This window comes from Lentinula edodes (assembly GCF_021015755.1).
Source record: "Lentinula edodes strain Le(Bin) 0899 ss11 chromosome Unknown C8R40scaffold_1, whole genome shotgun sequence".
NCBI classification, from domain to species: Eukaryota; Fungi; Basidiomycota; class Agaricomycetes; order Agaricales; family Omphalotaceae; genus Lentinula; species Lentinula edodes.
In genome coordinates this window covers 535,601-558,904 of record NW_025764307.1, presented here as the reverse complement: position 1 = coordinate 558,904, position 23,304 = coordinate 535,601, and the positions used below count along the sequence as shown (strand labels likewise).

At 46.6% G+C, this 23,304-nt stretch overlaps 9 protein-coding genes across 9 annotated transcripts; 4 read left to right on the top strand and 5 right to left on the bottom strand.

Moving 5' to 3' along the window:
• Positions 1–578: 578 nt before the first annotated feature.
• C8R40DRAFT_1076338 (general substrate transporter) lies at positions 579–3,414 on the bottom strand. Its single transcript, XM_046226922.1, has 10 exons — positions 3,115–3,414; positions 3,051–3,061; positions 2,977–2,997; positions 2,678–2,922; positions 2,563–2,618; positions 2,382–2,504; positions 1,965–2,331; positions 1,727–1,898; positions 1,562–1,671; positions 579–1,508 (listed from the first exon to the last, which is right to left on the bottom strand). The coding sequence occupies exons 1-10, from the start codon at positions 3,260–3,262 to the stop codon at positions 1,052–1,054; spliced, it is 1,710 nt and encodes a 569-aa protein (XP_046092150.1). The 5' UTR covers positions 3,263–3,414; the 3' UTR covers positions 579–1,051.
• A 1,007-nt stretch (positions 3,415–4,421) lies between these two features.
• C8R40DRAFT_1164475 (Endoribonuclease L-PSP) lies at positions 4,422–5,000 on the top strand (the record flags this gene model as incomplete). Its single annotated transcript, XM_046230508.1, has 4 exons — positions 4,422–4,473; positions 4,534–4,628; positions 4,703–4,834; positions 4,893–5,000. 4 exons carry the CDS (start codon positions 4,422–4,424, stop codon positions 4,998–5,000), a joined length of 387 nt encoding a protein of 128 aa, XP_046092149.1.
• A 136-nt stretch (positions 5,001–5,136) lies between these two features.
• Positions 5,137–7,023, bottom strand: C8R40DRAFT_1164474 (NAD(P)-binding protein; the record flags this gene model as incomplete). Its single annotated transcript, XM_046230507.1, has 15 exons — positions 5,137–5,163; positions 5,222–5,420; positions 5,471–5,557; positions 5,614–5,632; positions 5,692–5,739; positions 5,798–5,872; positions 5,926–5,964; positions 6,023–6,050; positions 6,128–6,160; positions 6,215–6,315; positions 6,370–6,388; positions 6,439–6,483; positions 6,538–6,753; positions 6,809–6,837; positions 6,918–7,023. 15 exons carry the CDS (start codon positions 7,021–7,023, stop codon positions 5,137–5,139), a joined length of 1,071 nt encoding a protein of 356 aa, XP_046092148.1.
• Positions 7,024–7,210: 187 nt separating this feature from the next.
• C8R40DRAFT_1164473 (uncharacterized protein) lies at positions 7,211–11,151 on the top strand (the record flags this gene model as incomplete). The annotated part of the gene is made up of 5 exons (XM_046230506.1): positions 7,211–7,322; positions 7,387–7,517; positions 7,569–7,674; positions 7,727–8,215; positions 8,276–11,151. 5 exons carry the CDS (start codon positions 7,211–7,213, stop codon positions 11,149–11,151), a joined length of 3,714 nt encoding a protein of 1,237 aa, XP_046092147.1.
• Positions 11,152–11,233: 82 nt separating this feature from the next.
• Positions 11,234–12,371, bottom strand: C8R40DRAFT_1076327 (copper transporter). The gene is made up of 5 exons (XM_046226921.1): positions 11,961–12,371; positions 11,872–11,906; positions 11,801–11,817; positions 11,679–11,749; positions 11,234–11,615 (listed from the first exon to the last, which is right to left on the bottom strand). Exons 1-5 carry the CDS (start codon positions 12,215–12,217, stop codon positions 11,273–11,275), a joined length of 723 nt encoding a protein of 240 aa, XP_046092146.1. The 5' UTR covers positions 12,218–12,371; the 3' UTR covers positions 11,234–11,272.
• Position 12,372: 1 nt separating this feature from the next.
• On the bottom strand, positions 12,373–14,635 carry C8R40DRAFT_1269668 (exonuclease V a 5' deoxyribonuclease-domain-containing protein). Its single transcript, XM_046234025.1, has 7 exons — positions 14,297–14,635; positions 14,096–14,246; positions 13,851–14,045; positions 13,749–13,802; positions 12,864–13,698; positions 12,607–12,814; positions 12,373–12,549 (listed from the first exon to the last, which is right to left on the bottom strand). The coding sequence occupies exons 1-7, from the start codon at positions 14,587–14,589 to the stop codon at positions 12,450–12,452; spliced, it is 1,836 nt and encodes a 611-aa protein (XP_046092145.1). The 5' UTR covers positions 14,590–14,635; the 3' UTR covers positions 12,373–12,449.
• A 140-nt stretch (positions 14,636–14,775) lies between these two features.
• C8R40DRAFT_1164470 (uncharacterized protein) lies at positions 14,776–19,021 on the top strand (the record flags this gene model as incomplete). The annotated part of the gene is made up of 10 exons (XM_046230505.1): positions 14,776–14,874; positions 14,926–15,684; positions 15,738–16,421; positions 16,477–16,510; positions 16,565–16,577; positions 16,627–16,690; positions 16,744–16,824; positions 16,872–16,909; positions 16,963–18,519; positions 18,583–19,021. 10 exons carry the CDS (start codon positions 14,776–14,778, stop codon positions 19,019–19,021), a joined length of 3,768 nt encoding a protein of 1,255 aa, XP_046092144.1.
• C8R40DRAFT_13962 (FAD/NAD-P-binding domain-containing protein) lies at positions 18,906–21,622 on the bottom strand. The gene is made up of 8 exons (XM_046234147.1): positions 20,959–21,622; positions 20,733–20,885; positions 19,998–20,681; positions 19,933–19,938; positions 19,738–19,876; positions 19,522–19,657; positions 19,391–19,444; positions 18,906–19,333 (listed from the first exon to the last, which is right to left on the bottom strand). The coding sequence occupies exons 1-8, from the start codon at positions 21,488–21,490 to the stop codon at positions 19,289–19,291; spliced, it is 1,749 nt and encodes a 582-aa protein (XP_046092143.1). The 5' UTR covers positions 21,491–21,622; the 3' UTR covers positions 18,906–19,288.
• A 74-nt stretch (positions 21,623–21,696) lies between these two features.
• On the top strand, positions 21,697–23,257 carry C8R40DRAFT_1032008 (Endonuclease/exonuclease/phosphatase; the record flags this gene model as incomplete). The annotated part of the gene is made up of 5 exons (XM_046223218.1): positions 21,697–21,737; positions 21,796–21,972; positions 22,027–22,213; positions 22,271–22,390; positions 22,445–23,257. 5 exons carry the CDS (start codon positions 21,697–21,699, stop codon positions 23,255–23,257), a joined length of 1,338 nt encoding a protein of 445 aa, XP_046092142.1.
• Positions 23,258–23,304: the final 47 nt, after the last annotated feature.

Sequence of the window (23,304 nt, the reverse complement as noted above, 5' to 3'; positions counted from 1 at the left end):
TATGTCTAATTTACCAATTTAACTATATCTGTATATGCACATATCTCATACTATGGACCTGCTGAATGCTACTACCACTCCTCGACAAAGGGGAGATGTTTCAAAAACTATCTTGTTTTCACTTTTCCGATCGAGATACGTAGCACCAAATGTGTACACTGCTTTTTCTACGGCAGAGACTCACCCGTTCACACGAGGCTGCAAGAGACAGACAGTGTGTCGTACAGCGGAAAGAGACTCGATGAAAGAATTCATTGAGAGAATATTTGTAAGAAATTACTCAATATGGAAATTATTTTTCAAGAAATCGTGCAATTTATTACAATTTCCAAAGCCGTGAAAACCGTATTTTTTAATTGTACACGCCTTTTACAGACTATGTGCTGCCGGATCATGATAAAGTCGCTCAGCAAACGAAAGCACAAGCGCACAGTATGAGTAGTCTTAATGCTGGAAAACTATGCAGCAACAGTTCAAAATTTAACTGTCCACAAAATTTTGTACCAACAAGTAATCGGCCTTAATCGGCCGAACCAAGACATTAATTCACACAAGTCAAAGCGTCATTTATCATGCCCTTTTTGGTTGTGGTTATTTGACTTACTTGTTTTCACATTGCTTGACTGTCTACGTAGTTACATGGATAATTAAGTATATATGAGAAATTGAGTTCTAACGTACAAAGTAATCATGATTTTGGTTGGAAGTAATCAGAAAATAAGAAGATAAGGTCGTCTAGATCATGATGGCTTGATATCTAGTGCGTCGTCTGATGAAGGATGGGTGGGAAAGTAAATGGCAAGAGGAAAATCGTACGGTGTGCTGCACCGCTAGCGACATGCTCAACTATACAGATACAATGCCTCTCCTACAGTCTCTTATCCCCAAACATCGTGCCGGGAGTTGAAAATATATATCCCCACGATGTGTGCTGAATTGTAGGAATTGGGAATGGGAGGTGGAAGAGTAGAATACAACGTGGTAGGGTGCAGCCTCCACAAAACATTGTTGCACTATGCTCTCTGGACCCGTCACCCGCCAAGCGAGACGATTACTGTCCCGTTTGCTTCTCATCCGCCCCATACTCCTCCCGCACTGAGGGTGGATGCTCAAACTCGTGTCTTCGCTTCTCTACATCGTTGGCGAGTCCATACTCCACAGCCGCCCGTTCGATTTCATGCTCACTCAAGGCTGGCATTTCGTGACCGGTCTTGACATACCACTCCCCGTTTGTGTACGCTTTGGCAAAGATGATGTCGATTTCTTCGAGGGATCGGCCCTTAGTCTCGACGTAAAAGAGGTAGATGAAGGGGAAGAAACAGAGGTTGATCACGCCGAAGAACATGAAGGTTCCAAAACCTTTGATGGCATTGAGCAAGGGGGGCGTCCACATTACAACGGCGAAATTCCAGCTCCAGTTGGTCATGGTAGAAATAGCATTGGCATTCGTCCGGATAGCATTTGGGTTGACCTCAGCGGGCAGAAGCCAAGGAAGTTCAAGCCATGTGCTGTGAGAAATTGACATCTCGATAAGGAACAACAGCGAATTAATAGAACTTACCATCCGAAAGAGATAAGGAAAAGAAATAGTCCAACGACGGCACCCTTGTTTGCTCCGCTTTCCTTGTTACCGTGCAGGTCCGCAGGAATCAAACAGAAGGACGCAAGGAACTAACAACAAAATGATGATCACATGTGTTAAACAAGGGGGGGAAAACGGACGTACCATGGCCAATGCCTGACCGGCAGTGCCCCATAAGAACATTTTCCGACGACCAAGACGTTCGATCATTGGATATGAGCCGAATGCTGAAAGAGCGTACACAGTACTATTAACACCGCCGAGAATGAGAGCAAGTCTCCGGTCGAGACCAATATATTGCTCGTAAATGACGGGTCTAGATGGCGGGAGGCGAAAGTCAGCTGAGAAGTTGAGCGTATGGTCAACGAAATCTTCGACTCACGCAAAATAAATCACTGCATTACAACCACCGATCTGCTGGAACAACTGCGAGGAAGCGCCGATGAGGGTACGGCGTAGATGTTGCGAAGGACCACCAGTCAGGACGTGCTTAATTTGAAGCTCGCCAACATTCTGAAGAGCTTCAATAATCAACCGTTTCTGTAGCTGAGTCTCCTCGTCTTCCACCGGTAGGGCAGCAAGAGCGGCGACGACGTGGGTACCCTCCTCTATTTGCCCCGTGGAAAGAAGGTATCGAGGTGATTCGGGTAGGTGGTAAATACCAATGAGGACCAAGACAGCGAAGGTGATCTGGAGACCGATAGGGAGACGCCAAGAGAGGGAATTGTCAACAAAAGAGAGACCAAAATCTGAACAAAGTAAAATCAGCAATTGGGGTGATAATTCGAATTCGATTTACCAATCCAATAGGCGACAACAGTACCAGTGGCGATCATAGAAGCCTCGATACATATGTGCAAGCCACGGTTGTGCGCTTTGGAACATTCAGCCTGCCAACTAGGCACAGTAGCCGTATTCAAACCTACATGATGAATAATATCAGCTATTTTGTTCGTCCTCGGAAAAAATATGAACCGAACCGTTTCCAAAACCAGTGACAATACGTCCAATAACGAACTGATGTCCTGCTTTATGCCTAATCACAGGGAAGATAGTGAGATAAATGATGAACGAAAAGAGGGGGAGGCCTCTTACCCGGGGATAGGTGTTATCTGAATGATAGTGCCAATGATCACAAAGGTAGCGCCTATGGCAATACAGCGTCGTCGACCAAGCTTGTTACCAAATAGAAGAGCAATAGTTGCGCCAGCTAAACACCCGACTTCATAAATGGCAGTGTAAAAAGCCTGCATTGTTGACGAATGATCACTTCCCGATACATCCGGATTGAGGTCGGGGAATATCCGAAAGAACTGTGGCGCAGAGATGATTCCAGACATCTGCAAGTACGAATTTTAGGACAACAACATATCTAACAGATTGGTTACACTTACCACACCCTGGTCGTAGCCAAACTTTTGATTGACAACATAAGCACAATAAAACTACGATGAAGCTTGGAACGTACGAGTAAGAATGCTAAAGAATTGGATAAGAAAATGCCCCTGGGATGTAGGGATTGTACTACTCACCACAAGTTGATGTAAATGTTATTGCCCTTAAGAGCGCATCGCCAGAAAGATTTAGATATGTGGGGACGCCATTCTTTATTGTCGCTCTGATATTAACTTTCGACTCTGCTGGTGACGAAGACTGAGGTGTTTCCGATAAGGAAGCCATGATTGGACCAGGGAAGGAGGGGGGAATAAAGTGAATAGATCGAGGAAGAACGTCCTATATATACCCCGAATTTTGAATGCCATTGAATTTTTCTGACGGAAGAAGAAACATAGTGTGGAGTTGAACAGAGAAGCTCCACTGGCCGGATCTGGTAATCAAGTCGGCAGCTGATATCCGTCTGTCCGCCGACGTACCAGTTTCGGTTTTTTATACCTTTCAAGTTTCTTCGTTACAACGGTAGTTAATGTAACAGAAATTCATTAACCATTAGCTCAACCATTGAATACGCTCACTACAGTGAAACTTCGTTAATCTGAAATTTGCAGGCTCAAGAAATAAAAACTATATCATAATTCGGGAACCGTCAGTACACCAGAATTTTTTGGCATCACAAACTTCACAAAAGCACCACACCCCAAAATCCAGCGCTCATAATTTCATCCGGAACCATCGGTGTGCTGTTTCTAATTCTTTCCGACTACAAGCCTCTTGTGCCATCTTCCCCTTGCCAGGTTCCCTCACCTTCCTCTGCGTTCAACGTTTCGACAAAGAAACCCCCGCCATGCACTTAAGCTCATACCAGCGGTCGATAACTTCGGCTCGAAATTCGGGTGCTGGTCCGATGTTCCGATATCTCCGGATGTGGAACTCCTCATCCACCCGAAAGGCGTGTCTCCATACTTAATCTTGTTCTATAATCTGTACTTGCCGGATATCTATCGCCTGTTGGTAACTACTATGTAACCCGCTAGTGACTTAAGCTCTCTCCAATTACACTTTATCTATGTAGTCTAGAGTCCAGACGTCTCCGCGGGTCTCCGCTACGCTGCAGATGTGAGTGATCATAGGTACCCAGCATCGGCCCGCCGTTTTGAGAGTCCACCGATGGGTTTGAATTTATTGCCTGTTGCATAATTGTCTGCAGGTCCCGTTGTTTATCTGCATCTGGTTATGGGGGTGTAACGAATGTGATTCTTAGATCCGGACACGGTGCGAGGAAAGGCCCGAACATTCACTGAGATTAACAAAACCAAACAGGGACGAAAAGAATGCACAGAATTTGTACTGTATGCACTTTCTCATGCGATTGTTGCAACCTGTTCGGCTTCTCCACGACCGGTCAGGAACTGAGGACTGATTTTATCGTTGTTGATACACAATGCCCGAATTTTTGTTCACCCCTCAGGCCAATCCAGTCTTACCAGTCTTCTGTAAATCTGTGAACCATGAAAGTAAATCACCCATACTCGGCTGACGAAGTTGCTCTACAGCTCAAGCTGTCATTTCGAAAGGAACAATTTATGTTTCCGGGAACATTGGATGCGACAAGGACATGAAGATTGTGGGTGATATCAAAGCTCAAACAGTCAGTTTCAATCATCATTGTGAAATATGGAGTGTCATTTGACCTCATTTGACTCTTCACAAATTGTATAACAGCGGGCAGCTTTGGAAAACATTGCAATTGTTTTGAAGGCAGCTGGATCCGGTTTGGATTCCATTGTCAAAGCCAATATCTACCTAACCAACATGGCTCGGGATTTTGGACCCATGAATGAGGTCTACGCAGAGGTATTTATCATGCAAATGCAACTGGATCACAGGCTCAAACTTGATAATTCAATGACAGTTTTTTGACAAGGACAAAATGCCTGCCCGCACATGCATTGGGGTTGCAGCACTCCCAATGGGTGCCGATTTTGAGATGGAATGCACAGCTGAAATACCAGAGAAATAAAACCAGCATTGCAAAGTGTTGACGATAAATTGTACAATTCAGATATAAGTGTACATTGTAACTACACTCCTCTAAGTAACAAGAATGTAGGAAAAAATGTTTGCATAGGCTACATACGTATGTTAGATCATTGCTTTCATGCCTCTTCGACGACAGCCTTAGCCTGAACACAAGCAATATGAATATATCGCTGAAAGTTATAACACGAATATATCACTTACCTTTCTGCTTTGGAAAGGGTCCAATCCTGCAGCAACTCGCGATCCTGCTATCAGCGCTGTCCAGTCAAGAACATCATGACTTTGTGTACCCTCTTCTTTCTGAGTTGTATGTATAGCCCGAGCGGTTATCAGGCGTTGATGGGCGATATCAATCATTGGCATGGGGGCACTGTACTTTGCAGTGAGATGGCGAATGTGACTGCGGGGCCAGTTAGTATGCATGTCAGTCGTATGAATACATTGACCTACGAAGCATCTTTGATCCCACCCTCCAGAGAAAATCCATCTTCGCCGTTGTAATCATCGCGGGCCATCCGATCGGCATAACCCATTAGACTGTGTCCTGCGTTAGTCTAATTCTCACTACAGCATGCTAAGAAACGCAAACGTACCCAGGTGCCGGGAGAATTTCTTTGCAATTATCAGTAACGATTCGTGTTGCTGATAGCACAGGAAACACCCTTACATACCTCCTATGAGATCTTGAATTCGTCCTGCTTCTATGCCAGCCTTATCCCCTGAACATATACATCTGATTACGGAAAGACTCCCTTTGAAGCCTGAGTATAAACTTACCGAGGGTGTATGCCTCAGCAATGACTTCCACGGCACCGAGAATCATTGAGTTTCCAAGAAGTTTGAAAGTAGGAGCTATTTCGAGTCGAGGGTTCATGGAATAACGGATGTGTGAGTCATTGACTAACCTTTTTCTACGTTTTCTCCGAGGTCTATGACCTTGCGACCTACAAAAAGTCACTAGGATGAGCAAAATACACACAAACGTGATATGCACATACACACCTACAGCAGGGACAAGCAGATACGCTACCTGAAGATAACGAGTGGAAAGTCAAGTCGGTGTCTATGAGCAATGACTCGACAAGGAATGCGAAAATCTTCACATACTTCTTTCTTTGAGCGATACTCGCCCGCCATTACCTATATACGCAAATAATTAGTGTCAGGCAAATAGACACCGCTACTCTTAATTACGATTAGAAGTTGAGCTTTATCTGCGACATTGGGCCTGCCGAATACCGGACAACTGAGATAATGACAATGTGCAAGCCGAGAAATAAGATAATCCAGCTCGCCTACGAGATAGATGGTCGATGAGTTGCCGACAGTACGAGGGTAGAATACCTTACCTGAAAGACGTGGCAGGATCTTAGGGTATTCAGTTAGGGGGAAGACCAGGAGGTTAAGTAAGGACAAACCGTGCTGGTTTCAACGAAGATCTTGTTCTTCACTGGAGGTGCAAGCTGCAAGTAATCTAATCAGCTGCCGCAAGAGAAACAAGGATCGGAGATCCGTACTTTGAGGTACCTGGCACATTGCTCGTAAACTTCTTTCACCACCTCGTCGTTAGAGAGGTTGGTGATAATAACATCGCAAGTTGTGGCTATCTCCTCGATGTCCGCAGCAATGATAATAAGTGCTTTGCCGAGCTGCTGTTGAAGCTTCTCGGCTTTGTTCGCTGTGCGATTCCAAACTTTCAAAGGTAAGTGCTGAGACCCAGGAGGTGTCACTCGCTAGTGCCAGTCAGATCAGCAAAAGACAGCAACCTGATGTACCATGCATACACACTTTGGCCAAATTCCGAGCCATATAATAACCTATGTGATTCATCGCCAACAATGAATGATAAGTACACACAGAAATTGAGATTGGCACGAATGAACGCGCGATAACGAACCCATTTGCCCGAGACCAATCCAACCAATTTGTACATTAGAGTGAGCTCCAGGGGTCCCTGGTCGAGAGTACGGTACCCCGAGATTTGCGAGTAGGTGCTCGGTCATGATGATTGGAAGCAGTTAGCAGAACAAGTTGGAGGAAGATTAATTCGGCAGCCACGTGGTGATGAGCCATGCAACCAAGTAGCGCAACTGTTACTTTACACCCAAGTCAGTCCTGCACTATACTTCCAATTCCACCTGCTTCCATCGCCCTCGACTCTCCTCGATTGCGGGCATATAGGCTTTGAAAATGGATGCTTCACAAGCCTTTGCTTACCAGCAGAACAAAGGAACTCTTGTGCCAGGACAATCCATCTCCGTCAACAAATATACTGTCCAAGTTGAACGGTACCTTTCGCAAGGTTCAACCTACTCCTTCTTATTTCACTTGTTTGTATTCACTTGCTTTATTTTCTTCTTACGCAGGCGGATTCGCCCATGTTTATTTGGTTCGAACGGCCACGCCAGTCTACAATACAACACACCATGTTCTGAAGAGGATTGCCGTCGCTAATGAGGCCATGTTGACCGATGTGAAGAAGGAAGTTGATATCATGGTGTGTATCAAAGGTTAACAATCACGCTGCTCCGTTGAGGTCTTATTGCAGAGGTTGTTGAAAGGGCACCCCAACATTGTCCATCTCATCGACGCTGCTTGGCACAGGATGTCAAATGGTCTCTATGAAGTATTTATTCTCATGGAATTCTGCCCAGGTGCGCTGCGATAATATTCGACTGCACGCTCGATCTTGACCAAGCTTTTTAGGTGGTGGTATAATTGACATGATGAATCGACGGCTACGTGAAAGACTGACCGAATCAGAGATCCTTCAAATATTTGTTGACGTATGCGAAGGTGTTGCTTACATGCACAATTCGCGTCCCCCGCTACTCCATCGAGATCTCAAAGTGGAGAATATTTTGCAGGCTTCACCTACCTCTTTTAAACTGTGTGATTTTGGCTCAGCAACCACCGTAGCAACGAGGCCGCCCGCCAACATGCAGGAAGTTCGAGCATTGGAGGAAGATTTGAATCGACACACTACTCTTCAGTACAGAGCTCCTGAAATGATCGATGCGCATCTTCGACGGCCAATTGACGAGAAGAGCGATGTTTGGGCGCTGGGCGTTTTGCTATACAAGTTGTGCTACTATACTACTCCGTTTGAGGAACATGGGCCACTCGCAATTCTCAATGTTCAATATCGCATTCCCCCGTATCCAGTTTATTCGTCTCAAATGAATGCTTTGATTGGTACGTTATAGGACGATTTCTGCTCGCCTCACATGCCAGAATTCATATCATGTTTCATAGCATCCATGCTTCGCGAGCATGGTACTCAGAGACCTTCAGTCTTTGAATTACTTGTTCAAGTACACCGGCTTCGAGGCACTAAATCCCAGTTCCAGTACAGCATACCTCAACCTCAACCTCTTGCTCCTCGGATTCAGCCACAACAAAAATCACCCTCTCTTAATCCTGTTCATAGTACGATTTCATATAGGCAAGACCCTGCCATGACTGTTACTGTTAACGGTGCGAATCCTAGTGTCTCTCCAGCTCCATCAGTGCCAAGAAACGCAGGTGTTCAAGCGCGCGATAAGGTTCTAGAAGCGATCGCTCCGATGAGACGGGGTCGGCCGGCTGTATCCAAAGAGTCATCTAGATCGTCCTCTCCGACAAAGGCTACCGAAACTACGAAAGAGAAGAATTGGTTGGAGGACGAGGAAAAGGCATGGCAGGCAGTCACCGCTCAGTCTGCTCGCACGTCTAAACCTCAGAAAGACGTCTGGAGTGTCGGTTCAGATTACGTTGGTCCGAAGGCTGGTCAACGAGGGTTTGGGGATGATTTTGGTGAACAATTGTGGAAGTCATCCAACTTAAACTCACAGGTCATGAAGCCAACGGTTTCGCCCAGCCCAGGATTGAAGGTTGCAGAAAGGCCCCCACTTTCCCACCGTATCAGCGACCAGCCTCTGAAACCTGCTACCCGCATCCAGGAGAAAGACGCATTCGATGGTTTAGGACTTTCTTCAAACAATAAGCCTGCACCCACCCTTGCAGAAGCCAGGAAATTGAGGACCGGTCTAGCTATATCGGTTAATCAGTACTCCAATGGAAAGTACGGGAATAACTTTTTGGTGCCTAAACCCTCGCTGTCCCCTAAACCTTCGTATACATCACCGTCTCCTTCCGGACCCCAAACTTTAGGTATTCCTGCCGCTCCTCTAAAGCAAGATACCTCCGGCTCCTCATGGAGCTCTCAGCCTCCTTCGTCCAGACCTGGCTCATCCCAACCGCAATCCCCAGATGCGTTTGCTGCAGAATATAAATTTCCTTCGTTGGAAGAGCTTGATGCATCATTTGCTCCAGGACATAATCGTCAGCGTAGTAAAGATTCTCTCAAGCCTGTTCCTCATGTACCCAGCGAACCGAAACTGTCCAGCAAACTTCCCGTCGCAAAGCCTACAAACACAGCTGCTTCCAATTTACCTCGCCCCAATTCTTCCTCCCCAATGGCTCTCAGATCAGATGGTGCCCGAACAGAGCAGATCAGTAGCATTGTTTTGCGGACCGGGGCCACCACCCCAGGTATGGATGCTTTGAAAGCTACGAAGACGCCTAGCTCTTCCAACAGCATCTCGCGCGGGAATTCAGTTCGCAAGCGTCACGGCTCCTCGGCCACCAAAACTTCCCAAGATCGAAGTAATGGACTGCATAATCCCAAGATTTCCTCTTCTCAAATGCCCGTTTCGTCAGAGGTTGCACCTCGACTACCTTCAAGGCCATCACAGCGTGACTGGTTAACAGGAGATGACATATCAGAATTTTCATCGCCAGCGACACGTACTGTCGAAACTCCCCAGCCTGTGTTACGTGATTCTCCTAGCAAACGGGCTTCTTACATAGAGAAGAGTCACATCCCGATTCATCAAGCGGTTGCTGTAACTCCTGAGTCCCTACCACCAGAATCCCCATCTCGGCGGGCACATCGCGTCTTCCCAGACTTGGAAACTGCCGCTGAGCCTGCACGTACCGAGCGCTTGACAGAGAATTGGAGTCCTGTTACCCCTTCTGCACCCCAGCAACTCAAGGAATCCTACACGTCGTCTAGTGCCGACGAAGGCCCTGAGGATGTTACCCGTTCGATAAATGTGTCCCCAGATACTAAGAAGCGTAGAAAGGGTCGGCAGAGCTCTGTACACGACCTTGTTGATCTCTGGGGAGGAGGGGGAGGAGGAGGGGATAGGGTCAGCCCCGAAAAGAAGCGGGAGACTCGAAAGGACTCGGCCCGTGCCACGGTAACGCCTTTACCCAAATCGGAGGGTTTGTCCAAACATCGTTCGTTAGCCACCCCTGTCATTCCAACTACTCCACATCAGAGATCTATCTCGCCACAGCTAGTCTCATCTCCTAGTCCAAGCCGACCAGCAGGAAATTTGATTGGTCAACAAAGTAATGTTACAAACCCACCACCAGTCAAGAGTAATATCACCAGTCCGGCTTCTTCGTCGCGTTCCCGGCCACAGTCAATGTTCATATTCCCTTCGAAATCTACAGATGGGTATGCTCCACCTTCTGCTGGATTGACCCCTCCCGAAGTTCCTCAAACGAGGACCGCTCGCAGGACATCGATCTCTGACATGGTACAACGTTTCGAGGCTATCGACGCTGTTGCTAAGACTGGCATACCAACAGCCTCTTCCAGAATCGTTTCACAGAAAGTGCCTGTCCCTGTTACTGAGAATAAGTCTTCTTCGCAGGCTTCTGCTCTTTCGCAACGAGATGGACCTATTAACCCTCCTTCAACGGATACGGATGATACACATTTTCCTTCGAAGAATCGCCCTACATCTAGAGCAACGCCTCGTCCATCGCCCAACAAGCGCTATACAACGTCGAACGAACCCCCGGAGCTGGCAACTCCTCGCGCACATCGGATATCAACAAAAGCAGACGCCCAAATACCTTTTCCCCAAAAACGAAAACCTACGTTAGCACCTGATGAACCCGCTCGGTCCGGTGACATAAGATCTCCCTCTCCAGAGCGGCCTTACCAGGGTGTTGGCAAGTTGATTGACCAATGGCAGCGTAAGACTGCTGTAGAGTCGGAAGCAACTAGAACACCAACTTCTAAGCGAGGCGGGCTTGTAGCCAAACAGGCTGCTTTAGTCAACGGTGGAAACTGACCATGGACCATGGACTCATTTACTGCTTACCATGTTTGTATATTTATGCATCTACCAACTTGATCATTCACTATCAATGATGAATCGTGCTCATGATAATAATCTGCATATCCTCGGTACTTTACATTTCAGAATCAGAACAATCCGAATCCGACCCGACATCGAAGGAGTATCGGTTTGTGTTTAACTGTTGATGAGATCCGCCGAGTAATGCTCTCGCAACATCTTTTCCTGTCCCAGTTTTCCATGAAGCTTCTTCCTTCAGTTGATAAACGCTGCCACTGACTCGCTCTGTTGGACCACCCAGCCCTAATTGAAGAGCAGCAGCGTCGGCTCGCGCAAGATTTGAATGTTGGGGATGGATGAATATACCATTCGGTTTGGATTTTGAACGAAGCCGCACAGAAGGAAGGTGATGATTTGGCGTATCGTCGTGGAAGGGTTGTTCGATTGATGAATACGCCCTAGAATATCATGATACGACGCGTTAGCTTGAGTAAGATATGATGGCTACCTCGAGAACATACCCCCTTGTATCTGACGACTGGATGTCCTTTCTGACTTCAATCAATAGGTGAGCCACAGCCAATGAAGTAACCTTCATGATAGGGTTAAGTCTGTATTTCTTTGGAAGACATCTTGTACGCACTATGACTAGCAGTAATCCTTTCCAATGAATCAGCCGCCAGTGAGCTCGTGTCATAACAGACATAGACGTACCAAAGTGGAAAGACATGGCACATAACATGTACAGTCTGAATTAATATGCTCAATCCCAGTATCTCCTTAGTTGTGTTTCCAAGACATACAATCTAAGCAGCGTTATCACCCAATACAACGCCGTCTTCCAGAATGCATTCTGCCATCGAGAGCGAGCGACGAAAGGCGGTCGCCATTCTTGTTCAGATATGAAAGAGAGAAATCGTTCGGAGAAACATATAGCGATGACGAAGAGCGAAGCAGCGGTGAAGGATCCGAAAGAACTAAGGCGGAGGCCGGGAAGAAGGATATGTGTGCCGCGGAATGACCAGTGCAGGACATGATCTTCTTCATAGGCAGATCCCATGTGGAACTAATTAATTTGGCAGAAGCACGAAAAAGTTTGGAAGGAGAGTCGAGAAGAAAGATTGAGCAGAGTTGGGCGTTTTGGTTGAAGACCGGTGATGGTGACCTTGGCTACCCCACACTCCGCTGATCTGATATGATACATCCGGCGCAATTCGCGCTGCTAATCCAGATAAATACGAATAATTAAATATCGAGTAGACTGTGGTTATAGATAACAGTATTGTGCGCGGTCAAATGACGTCTTTCTGTTGCCTCCGAAGTTTCAATCCCTCCTCTACTTCTCTGGCCTTCTTCTCGCGCCATTCACATCCAAAACGGTACTCACAAGAGCTAAATAACGTTAGGGTCGATTGACAAAGAATGCTGGATTAGAACAAATGAACGTACAAACACCGTCCCGACTGTTCTAGAGAGACACCTCGGGGTTTGCGGTCCCCATTCCACCACTTCAAGATGTCTTCCAGATATTCGTCAAGACACTTAGCGTCAAACTCGAATTCCTTTGTTCCAATGATATCAGAGTGATGATTACCAAACGATTGATGCTGCGTGGCATTGTCTATAGGTGATGGTCTCTGAATGTCCTGGGACTGAGCTGCAAGAAGCTCAGCACAACTTGCTCCAGCTCCAAAGAATGTTCTCACCAGTGGAATCGAGTCCGTTGTCATTAAGACGCGTTAACAACGACTGCTCTAACGCCCACAGCAGCTCAGGATCATCGACAAGATTCTTCTCCTGTTCGGTCACCGAGCTACCCACTTCTGGATCAGTCACACTATGAGCCAGGGCTTGGGCGAGTTGTTGCTCGTCCTTCGATTTAAGTTGAAAGTCTCGCATACTGTCCTCAATTGCTTTTGCAATTTCAATTTCCTCCCGTGAAGAGGTGAATGATCCTTTCTGACTCTTTCGAAAACTTCGTTGTCGATTTGGTTGCAAGCGATAAACTAGTTGAAGAGTGGAATCAATCTTTGCCCCGTTCAATCGAGATACTGCAATATGCCACAGATCAGTAAGATGGTGAAGACAGTTTGTTTCTGATGTCAGTAAAGTTTGGGCAAGAAACGTATGAGAAAATGATGCGACATCATCAAGTTTCAGTTTCTGCCAGAAGGAGGAAAAATCGAAAGCGTCCGTTGTAGCCATAAGTTTTGTTAGCATGCGATGATAGAGCATAAGCTGAAAGCGAGAGGGCAGTGTGTCTTCGTCTCCAGGTAACGAATTTGTTCGTCGAGTTTTGGTATCGATCAAGTGAAGAGTAGGTGGACTGTGATGGTTACTAGATGAAGATGGTGGATCCAAAGTGGAAAGAGTGATGGAGGCCTTGGCAGGAGACAAGAATGACGTGATTCGAGACTGAGAGGGGGAAGGAGACCGACGAGTTCGTTTGGGCTTTTGAGGGGTGGATGGCGAAGATTGAAATCCGCGCTTCTTGTCGTGATTAGGAGACGAAGGTGATGCTTGCGAAAAGGTGATCTCGTCCTACACTGATGAATGAGGAATAGCAGGCGTTATCAAAGCTCGGCACGCACAATAATCCCCACAACTATATTTCCCTCTATAAGGCCAAATACAGGTGTTTCACGCTGAGCGTTGGGTTAGGAGCGTCACTAGCTTAGAATAGAAAGACGAACAGCGCAACCTAACAACAATAGAGAGTCGATACAATCAATCATATTTATCATTCTAGATAGAGATATTAGTTTGAATATTTGAAGAACAGATGCTGGGAAATTATTATACCGCAGTCCCCACCTTTCTTCTTCGGTAGTGACTTGTACTTTGATCTCTTCCGGTCGGATCTCTCGTTCCAATCTCTTGTGCACAGACTATGAAGGCGTCAGCGAAGCTTTGTGAGAGCGCAATTGAAAGTCTATACCACTCCTTTCTTCTTTGTGGCGTCAGATTTCGCTGCTACACCCTTGTCAACGATAATCTCTTTCCCTTGGTCTGTTACAAAAGATGCTGGTCGATCCTTGAGTTTCCGATGTCGCAGTTGTCGCAGCCCATAATCAAATTGCACTTCACACCTATATGCTTTCCGTCAATTTCTCATTGCATTCATTAGCAATTCTTGTACCATGAAGGTGAGACTAGGTCGGTCACAGAAAGGATATTGTTCTTGCGGAATTGCTGCAAAGGGGAAACCCGCTCGGATTCGTTTGGCCTATGAGTATCACCGTTGGGGTCATTGCACGTCTCGGTCGAGATATCGGTTCCTTCCAGCTCAACTTGTACGTGAGGGATACTCTTTGGAGTTGATGCCGATGCGGAAGAGGTAGCGGCGTCAATTTGTGCAAGTTGTTCTTCTGTCAGGTCAGAGAAGTCATCGAACAAGTCATATTCGTCTTCAACATTAGTGGCATCTACCATTTGAACTTTTCGAAGTCGTGGGGAAAACGAGGAGCGACGAGAGCGCTCAGCACTGAGCAGCGCGCCGAACCGCCGTCGGCCATTAATTAGCACGTGAGTTGAGTCATATGATCTCATATAAGTTACGCATTGCGCCGCTTTCGGCTGCGCCTTCTTATTACTCTCCCACTACTTACCTCGTATCCAATGCCATTCACCGTCAAAGCCACATACCGCTCAGAGACACGGAAATTGAGCTTTCCTGAATGTGATTCCTTTCCTTCATTCGACCAACTTTACCACCAGGTATGTTTCTTCACCCCAGACAAGTTCCAGTAAGCTTATCTCTTCGTAAAGCTGTACAGGGTCTTCCCAATAAGCCATTCCATCGTTCTTTCCAAGTTACTCTTTTCACCGGACTCCTCCGATTCTCGGGTGCTTCTATCCAGGGAAGTGCGCAATGCCGCAGAGTATGATCTCGCCGTCGCTCCCTTCAAGGGCAGAGCTTGGATGGGTCCGTCGCTAAGGGTTTCTGTTTCCGACGAAACTCCACATAAACTCCCATCCAGTCCTCATACATGGCAGCCTCAGGCTTCAAATCCTCAGAAGCCGGTCGTTTCTAATCCATTCCCTGTCGTAGAACCATCTTTCGGTCGGATCTCTTATTCTCATATCCCCCCTCCTCCCATTATCTTTTCGTCGAGGCCCTGCCCTCAGGAACCAATGGATGTAGGCAAGCCTGAAACAAATGATCCGCCTACTGTCCCGCAGCATGACATTGCTTCATGCTGCGCCGTTGCACAAACTAGGAAGGATGTTCAAGAGTTAATCACAAGCTTCAAGGTTGACTTAGACCGCGTCATCGCCTCACTTGAACCATCTCCTCAGAATGACATTCCTATGCCACTGAATCAAGTGCCCCACTCCGAAGATTCGATCCAGCTACCGAAGATACCGCTTCAGGTTCCACCTTCTAACGTACCTGAATCGTCGTCAACTCTTTCCCTCCCTTCTGTGCCTATGCATCCGCCTCTTTGTCAGTACAATCTTTGTTGGCGCTGTGGTGTCATTAAACAGGGTCCTTGGTTCGATTGCTCGACATGCAACAACAAGCTGGTAGGTGTTACTTATATCTAATCCATTCGAACTCATCTCATATCATGCTTTAGTGCGTCACCTGCCTTGAGACTACGAGCATTAGTGATTGCTTTTTCGGAAGTCCTCATGTTTGGAAGAAACAAACATGCAGTTACTGTGCCCCCAATTCCACGCCTACTCCTACACCCTCTCCATTACAACCCGCCTCCTGGGGCTCTGTTCCTTTGACATTTGGATCTCTTTTGCTTCCATCTGTTCCTACAATGGCACCTGTACTTAGGGAGGACGTTGCTCCAGAAATGCCTGTCCCTCATACTGTGCCTTTTGCTCTTCCCGTTGGTGAAAACGAGTCTGCGAGAAATGAGAACGGTCGAGTCGTTCACCACGGTGTTTCGTGCGATTCTTGTCGCTCTATCATAGAAGGGGTCAGACACAAATGTCTTGATTGTCCAGGTTGGTGTTTGCAGTCTGTTCGTGTCCCAAAATATTGTCCATTAACCCTTGGTTTCATAGATTATGATCTATGTTCATCATGCATCGCTAATGGTGCTGCTGCACGTCACACACCCTTCCATGAGTTCTTCGAAATCTCCGAACCTGGGCGTGTCGTGGTCCATAATGTTTTCAGTGGTAGCGGCGAGCGAGAGGTGGCTCCACCCATGCGTCACAATGGATCCCCAGTCCAATCCTCTCAGCCCGTGGTCCATAACGCAGTGTGTGATTTGTGTGAATCTAGAATTCGTGGTGACCGTTATGTACGACACCTGCTTCCACAATCGCTATGTATATATTCTAATTTTTATCTGGTAGAAATGCATCAATTGCCCGGATTGGGACTGCTGTGGTGAGTCATTCGTAACTATCAACTGCAATATTGTGTGCTTATTCAACCTTTTAGCCAACTGTTTCACGTCTGTTTCTCCTTTCAGCTGATAATTTGGATGCTGATTTTATCTATAGCATCACGAATGAACACCATCCACGTCATGCATTTGTCAAGGTTTCTCGACCCGAAGATTTTATTGTAGGTCGTCTCGTCACGTTAGTTCCCAGATCTACTAACTTGGTGTGTTGCAGCGCCGTGACCAGACCCCCGTCAAAGAACATTTTGCCACTTGCGACTCCTGCTCGCGGCGGATTTTCGGTATCCGTTATAAGGTATATTGATTCTCATTTGTCTCTATGTGAGATTTACGGTGTTTTAGTGTATGCATCAAGATTGTCCAGACTTTGACCTTTGCAGGTAAGTTTCTAGTGGTTTTGAATCTGCAGTCGTGCTCAATAGCGCTATTTTAGTGCATGCGAAGCGCTGCCGATTGCCGTGCACCCAGCTACACATCCATTGTTGAAAGTCAAAGATGTTGGCACTGCTCTACCCACAGTACATCGCAACAACGTCGGTGAATTTCGACCGCCTGCCAATGATATCGCGACAAGCGCGTCAGACCGCTCTCCTATCGAGGCTGCACCCGCCAGTCTTCGTGCGCCTTCACCTACTGGTTCCTATGGATCCGGATGCTTGCGGAACCCCGCAGCTGGGACCCATGGTATACCTTCGCCTGAGGCTCAGCCTCCTTCTCCCTTTTACTTTAGATCCCAATCTGCTCGAAGCCAAACGCCGGAAAGTGAAGTGGAAAATACTTCACTCCCTGCTCCTGCTCCCGTGCGCAACTTTTCACCCGTCTCTACGCGGAGCCCCTCGCCTACCATGATGATACCTGGCGCGATGCCGACGTTCTTCAATCTCCCGCCCATTGAATCTTTATCGTTGTCGACTATGTTGCGGACTTCTCCCCCTATTACTCTTCCCCCTATTCAGAGTAAGCCATTGGTTCATGAATCGATTCGTACCCCGTCTCCACTTTGGAAACACACACCCTATGCTAGGCCCCGTTCTCCGTTCATTATTCCTGGAGAGTATATGTCTGAATCCCAACGCGCTCCTGCTCGTTCGCCTAGTCCAGAACGTACCTGTGATTATCCGGTGATGGCTCCGTCTGGTGTAGATTATAACACGATATCTTCCCAGAATTCCCCGGATTGGGGACGTGTCCATGGGAATGGAAATCCCTTCCTGGTCAGAATTCCTTCTCATCCTTCAAGTAACATATCAAGGAGGGAGCATAGTCCAATACATGTTCTACCCCCGGTCCCGTCTTCGACGGTCGCTTCCGGCTTCTGGCCGGAAAATTTTCAGGAGATCAGACATTTGATGGACGACGAGCCTTCCTTCTCCCGTGACCTGCGTCGTTCCATGGCACAGTCAACTGGAAGTGGGATACCTGCTGAAGAGTCTTCTATTGTTGGTGAGAGAGAACCTCTTCTTTCTCGACCGGCGTCATCCAATTCTCTTTCGGAATCCGAACGTTCGGTACGTTCCCTGGCGTCTATCCTGAGTGGCATCAAAATGCCGGCGACCAATCCTTTCATCACTGCAATGGAGTCTAAGGAGGCTCTTATTGGTACACCCTCCGCCCCCGTGCCTCCTGTTGTTTCGCTCCCTTCTACACCCTCCACTTTGAACACTCTCAACGCAGAGTTCGTAGCTGACAGAAACATAGTTGATGGCCAAGTAGTTGCTCCGGGCGCTGAATTTTTGAAAGCATGGGTAATGCGCAATGGTGGGAGCAGACCTTGGCCGGAAGGTACTGAACTTGTGTTCGTTGCTGGGGAATCGTTTGCAAAAGATAATACTACTATACAGCCGCAATCAGTTGGCGTCGTTCAACCTAACGAACAAATTGAGTTGTGGACCGGAGAACTCAAAGCGCCTGAAAATCCAGGTCGCTATGTGGCGTACTACAGACTCAGAGATGGTGAAGGAAACCTCTTTGGTCATAGCATCTGGCTCGAGTGAGTGGTTATAACAACAGACTATTGAATCTTGCAGCATGCTTATGGCCTCTTTCTCGTCAGTATCACCGTCTCCGAAGCTTTCCAACGAGACAGCCCAGAAACTCTAGCTTCCTCTGACTATTTATCGTCGTCCTCCATCATAATTATGCCTACAGCTGCTTCCACTCCCTCTTCCGCTGTTGCAAACAACGACGCGAACAGGAACGGTGCTCCTGAAGGACTGCACCGAAATTCGTCAATACCTGGTTCGCCTGTTACCGCGCTCTCCGCGCCTTCGGTAAGCGACTATGTCGAGACATCGGACAATGATTCAGAAACCTCTGGGTCGTTGCTGGATGTAACTGATTCCGATTCCGATGAGGAGCTATGGCAAGACAGTCGAACTAGTGTTCTAGTTGAAGGACATGGGGCTGAATCTCAAGCTACCATACGGGCAACGACGCTTCCGGATGAGTATGTGGTCTTATATGATGAGGCCACCTCTTCTGAGGAGGAGTAAGTATTTTACCCCATCTATGACTTCCCAACCTTGTACTATTATTTTGTGTCACCATGTATTACTACCGAACCTTCGTCTATATTTCTGAACGGGTGCATGTCGATAGCCTACATACGATCTTAAGGCTTCCTAGATACGTGCTATCATATTTCAAATACTACAATTGTACATACAACCCGATCGCGCAACTAAGGCTCTATCACTTGCAAACTCTGGTTCATAAAATGGTAACTACAAAAATTTGCACAGGCATAATGTGTCGATAATTCATAAAGACATGAATCCCAGTTCAATCGCCTTGATTTCCAACGCCTGTTTATGTAAGTCAAGTAAAAACATGGCTCGTCTTGGATTTCGGAAATTTCCTACCAGTTGCTTTGACGAAAACCTCGACGAAAAAAAATCACCAGCAGCGAACCAGAGCTGTAAAGTGAGGTATGTAGAGTAGGGATAAACAGACATGTTGACATTCAGTTCTCTTCGGCACAAATATTACTTACCCCAGGGTGACCAGAAGGTCTATAACTCCCTTGGATTTCTCCCTCTTCATCAAGACCCCAAACAGGTGCTGTCAGTTCAATGGTTTCTTCCCCAAATGTATCTTTCATTATGTCTCGAATGTAATAGTATCCAGTCCTGTATGTGGAATAGAAAAGCATGAGCAAATTGTCAAAGGGGAATAGTAGTGTGTGCTAGTGTGTTGTGCAAAAGCTCACGCGAATATGATAGCATCGGCTTGTACCGAGGAACCATCATTGAAAATCATAGAATATTTAGTTAACCGTTCTGGTTCAACTCCTTGTTTGATCTTGATTTTTCCTGAAATTATTAGCTCGGCCGCTCCAACGTCCAACCCTTCAATAATCATAGGATGAGGTGAGAGGAATTTTATGAAGGTGCTTATCACACACAGTAGCCTTCAAGATAAGAGGGATCATATGAGTTAATGAAGGAGTTTATGCTAACAAACACATACCTCCAAACCGATTGAAAACCAGAATAAAGTTCCCGGCGCCACCAGGTCCAAGATTTACCTGCATTCCAGCCTTCTTTAATCCATCTTGCATACTCTGTGTAATTTCCGCTATATGTGCAGCTCGGGAAGTGGCTAATTTATAAATGAGAGGAAGAGGTAAACTAGCAAACTTCAAGTCAGAAACGTCAGTCGGTACTTCTTGTGGCCACATCCGATCAAGATTCGCCGTAGATACTGGGCGAGGAACAACACAAGTGGAGGAGCGTTGTACCATCGTCACCTCGGCACCGCAATGGACAAGGTCTTGACATATATCAGCAGCGGTGTTGCCAGCACCAACCACGACAACCTGTTTTCCAGAGAACACGTTCCCCCCATTGTATTTCGCAGAGTGTATAATATGACCCTCAAAAGTTTGCATATTGATTATAGAGGGGATGCGGGGATGCCCGAGCGTACCGCAGGCTATGACAATGTGAGCAGGATGAAAAGTTAAATGTTCCCCGTTGCGGGAAACAACGACGGTCCATTTCTTAGAGGTGTAATCATATTTTGGAGTAGGAAGGATGGTGGATCGTGTCCAAATAACAAGATCTTGTGAATCTGCATACTGCTCGAGCCAGCTTGCAAGCTTATCGCGTGGGGTAAATATAGGCCAAGTCGCGGGATATGGCTTGTATAACACTATTCAAGGAGAATAGAGCTAGGGAAAAGGCAATGAAAAAATAAACTTACTTGAATGATGATTCTTTGGGGTATGTAAACTCAAAGTCGGGTACCGTTTTCGCCAATGATCCCCTATTCTGTCTTCTCGTTCTAAAACTATACTTGGGATTTTCATCTGATGAAATCTTGCTGCAACGTTTAAGCCCGTTTGTCCACCACCCACTAGATCAATGATGATAGTAATGTTTGAGGTCGTTACACGTCGGAAAAGCACTGATCAAATGCGTAGCCTTACAAATTATAACATGAGGGGTTTCCTCTACGGCCTTCCGACGTTCTTCATTCACGTCCACCCATGCTCGAGTGTGGCCCTCATAAACACCCTCTTCTGGACCTGATTCTTCATGACCTATGAGATCTTTCATCATCATCAATACCGTTAGAGCTTTCCAATTTCCAGATTCGTCCTGCGATAGATTGACAAAGCCCTGTCCGAACGCAATAGGCGTCCGAAAGGTAAAGCCCGAGGAAACAGCCGTAGGTAGAGACTGATTGTTGTAGGGAGCAAGGTGAGACTCATCGTTCAACCTAAAATCAGAAAGTGTATCTCTTTTCAAGTTCTCCTCAAGGTACTTCATGATTTTAGAAGTGCCAAAGAGCGAGCGATTACTCCATGTGAAGACGAGGATATCTCGAAGCCACCCTTCCTTAAGAAATGCAGAAGTAGCTGTTTGACAGTCGCCTGTCGAAAGCGAGCGAGAAAAGTCGGTCAGCCATGCTTGCGCTATATCCTGAGCAAACAATGAGCCCAGTGCGGATCCTGACATCGGGATGGGATGAAGGGAGGAAATACTAAGTTAGGTGGTGTATTATTATACAGGACGTGTGTGGGAAGTGCAATCTAGTAGTATGCGAATTAAATGTCAGGAATTGAACTCTCTGTAGATAGTGGTTTGTGGATGACAGTGATCATAAGGCGCCGGTCCTATAACTTTATTTAAGCGCCGGTGGAATTCCAAGTAGTTCCTCCGACATGGCTGAACAAGAGCTTTCAATACTCACCCTCAATTGCTGGTCAGAGACTTTCTTGTATGCTATCTTACCCCATTTTGCTTTAACCTCCATCCCGCAGGGGCTTAAAGTTTGTTTCCAAAAATCGCAGAGATAGAGTTGTGGCCATCGCGAATGAACTTTCGCGTACAGAGGAATACGATATTGTGACTCTCCAAGAATTATGGGTGTATTCCGATTTTGAATACGTCCGAGAGAGTGTAGCCAGTTATCTTCCATATGCCAAATTCTTTTATAGGTGACTTCATTCTTTTTGACTTCATTTTTTGCTGAAGACTCAATGACCGTCTAGCGGTGCACTCGGAGCAGGATTGGCAATCTTTTCAAGGTTTCCTATCATCGCTACCGAAATTCAACCTTACTCCCTCAATGGCGCGCCAATTGACGTTGCTGGTGGCGACTGGTTCGTGGGCAAGGCCGCAGCAAGTGTTATAATTATTCACCCTGAGTTAGGGGAGGTGCAGATTTTCAACACTCATGTATGTCCGCTCAGTGCTTTTCATCCCCTTCAGATGAGTTATATGCATAATATCTAGCTCTATGCCAAAGGAGGTGAAGATGGGCCTGAACACAATCGCGCACATCGGTTGGTAAATGCATGGGAGTTCGCGAAACTTGCAAGACGAGCTGCTGAACTTGGACGTTATGTGATTGCAGTATGTGGTTATCCATTCGTCGATTTCTTTTGTGCTTGATAATTCACGGTACAGGCGGGAGACTTCAACAGTATACCTACCACGCTACCCATGACAGTCATCCGAGAACACGCTGGGCTCGTAGACTCTTGGCTCGTGACTCATCCTTTTTCAAACACTCCATCGGACGTCACCCCTTCTCCCCAAGAGGCCATAGACGATTTTGGAGTCACCGCCGACTCTCCAATAAATACTTACTCCGCTGGTAAAGGATTGGACGCCACTGCTCGTAAATTCTGCGGAAAGCGCCTGGATTACATTTTCTACCGACAACCCCATTCTTCTAATCCTGGGATATTACCTGTGCTTCATTGCAAAGAGTCGAGAGTGGTCTTCACACATGAAGTACCTGGTACCACATTCTCCTTCTCCGACCATTTCGGTTTGAAGTCTGTCCTACAAATCCAGACTCCGGGTGCTCTACCCTCTGCGAATGATATCACCTTTCCTTCGGACAGTCAGACTGCTGCTTGGTCAACGCAGTCTTCGGAACCTTCAGAGATTTCCAACGCCTGCATTACAACAATGGTTCAAGCTCTTACGAGCTGTTATCGTTTCTCAAAAACTCGAGCTCAGAAAGAGTTAGCATTATTCGTGCTTTGCGTGATGCTCCTAATTACCACTGCAGTTGCATCTACATGGTTTCCATACCCTTGGCTCAATCCTATTTTTATCGTTTTTACTGTATTCTTGTCGTGGCTTGGTACGACGATGTTGTATGAGGGATTTGTTTATGGACAATGGGAGTGCAATGCCCTTATGAACATGGTAGAAGAACTGGAGGTATTTAAACAGGGACTAGAGTTACATTCGGGCAGGCGTAGGTAATTTTGTACAACACACGGATTATTTATCTACATACTACTTATTGCATT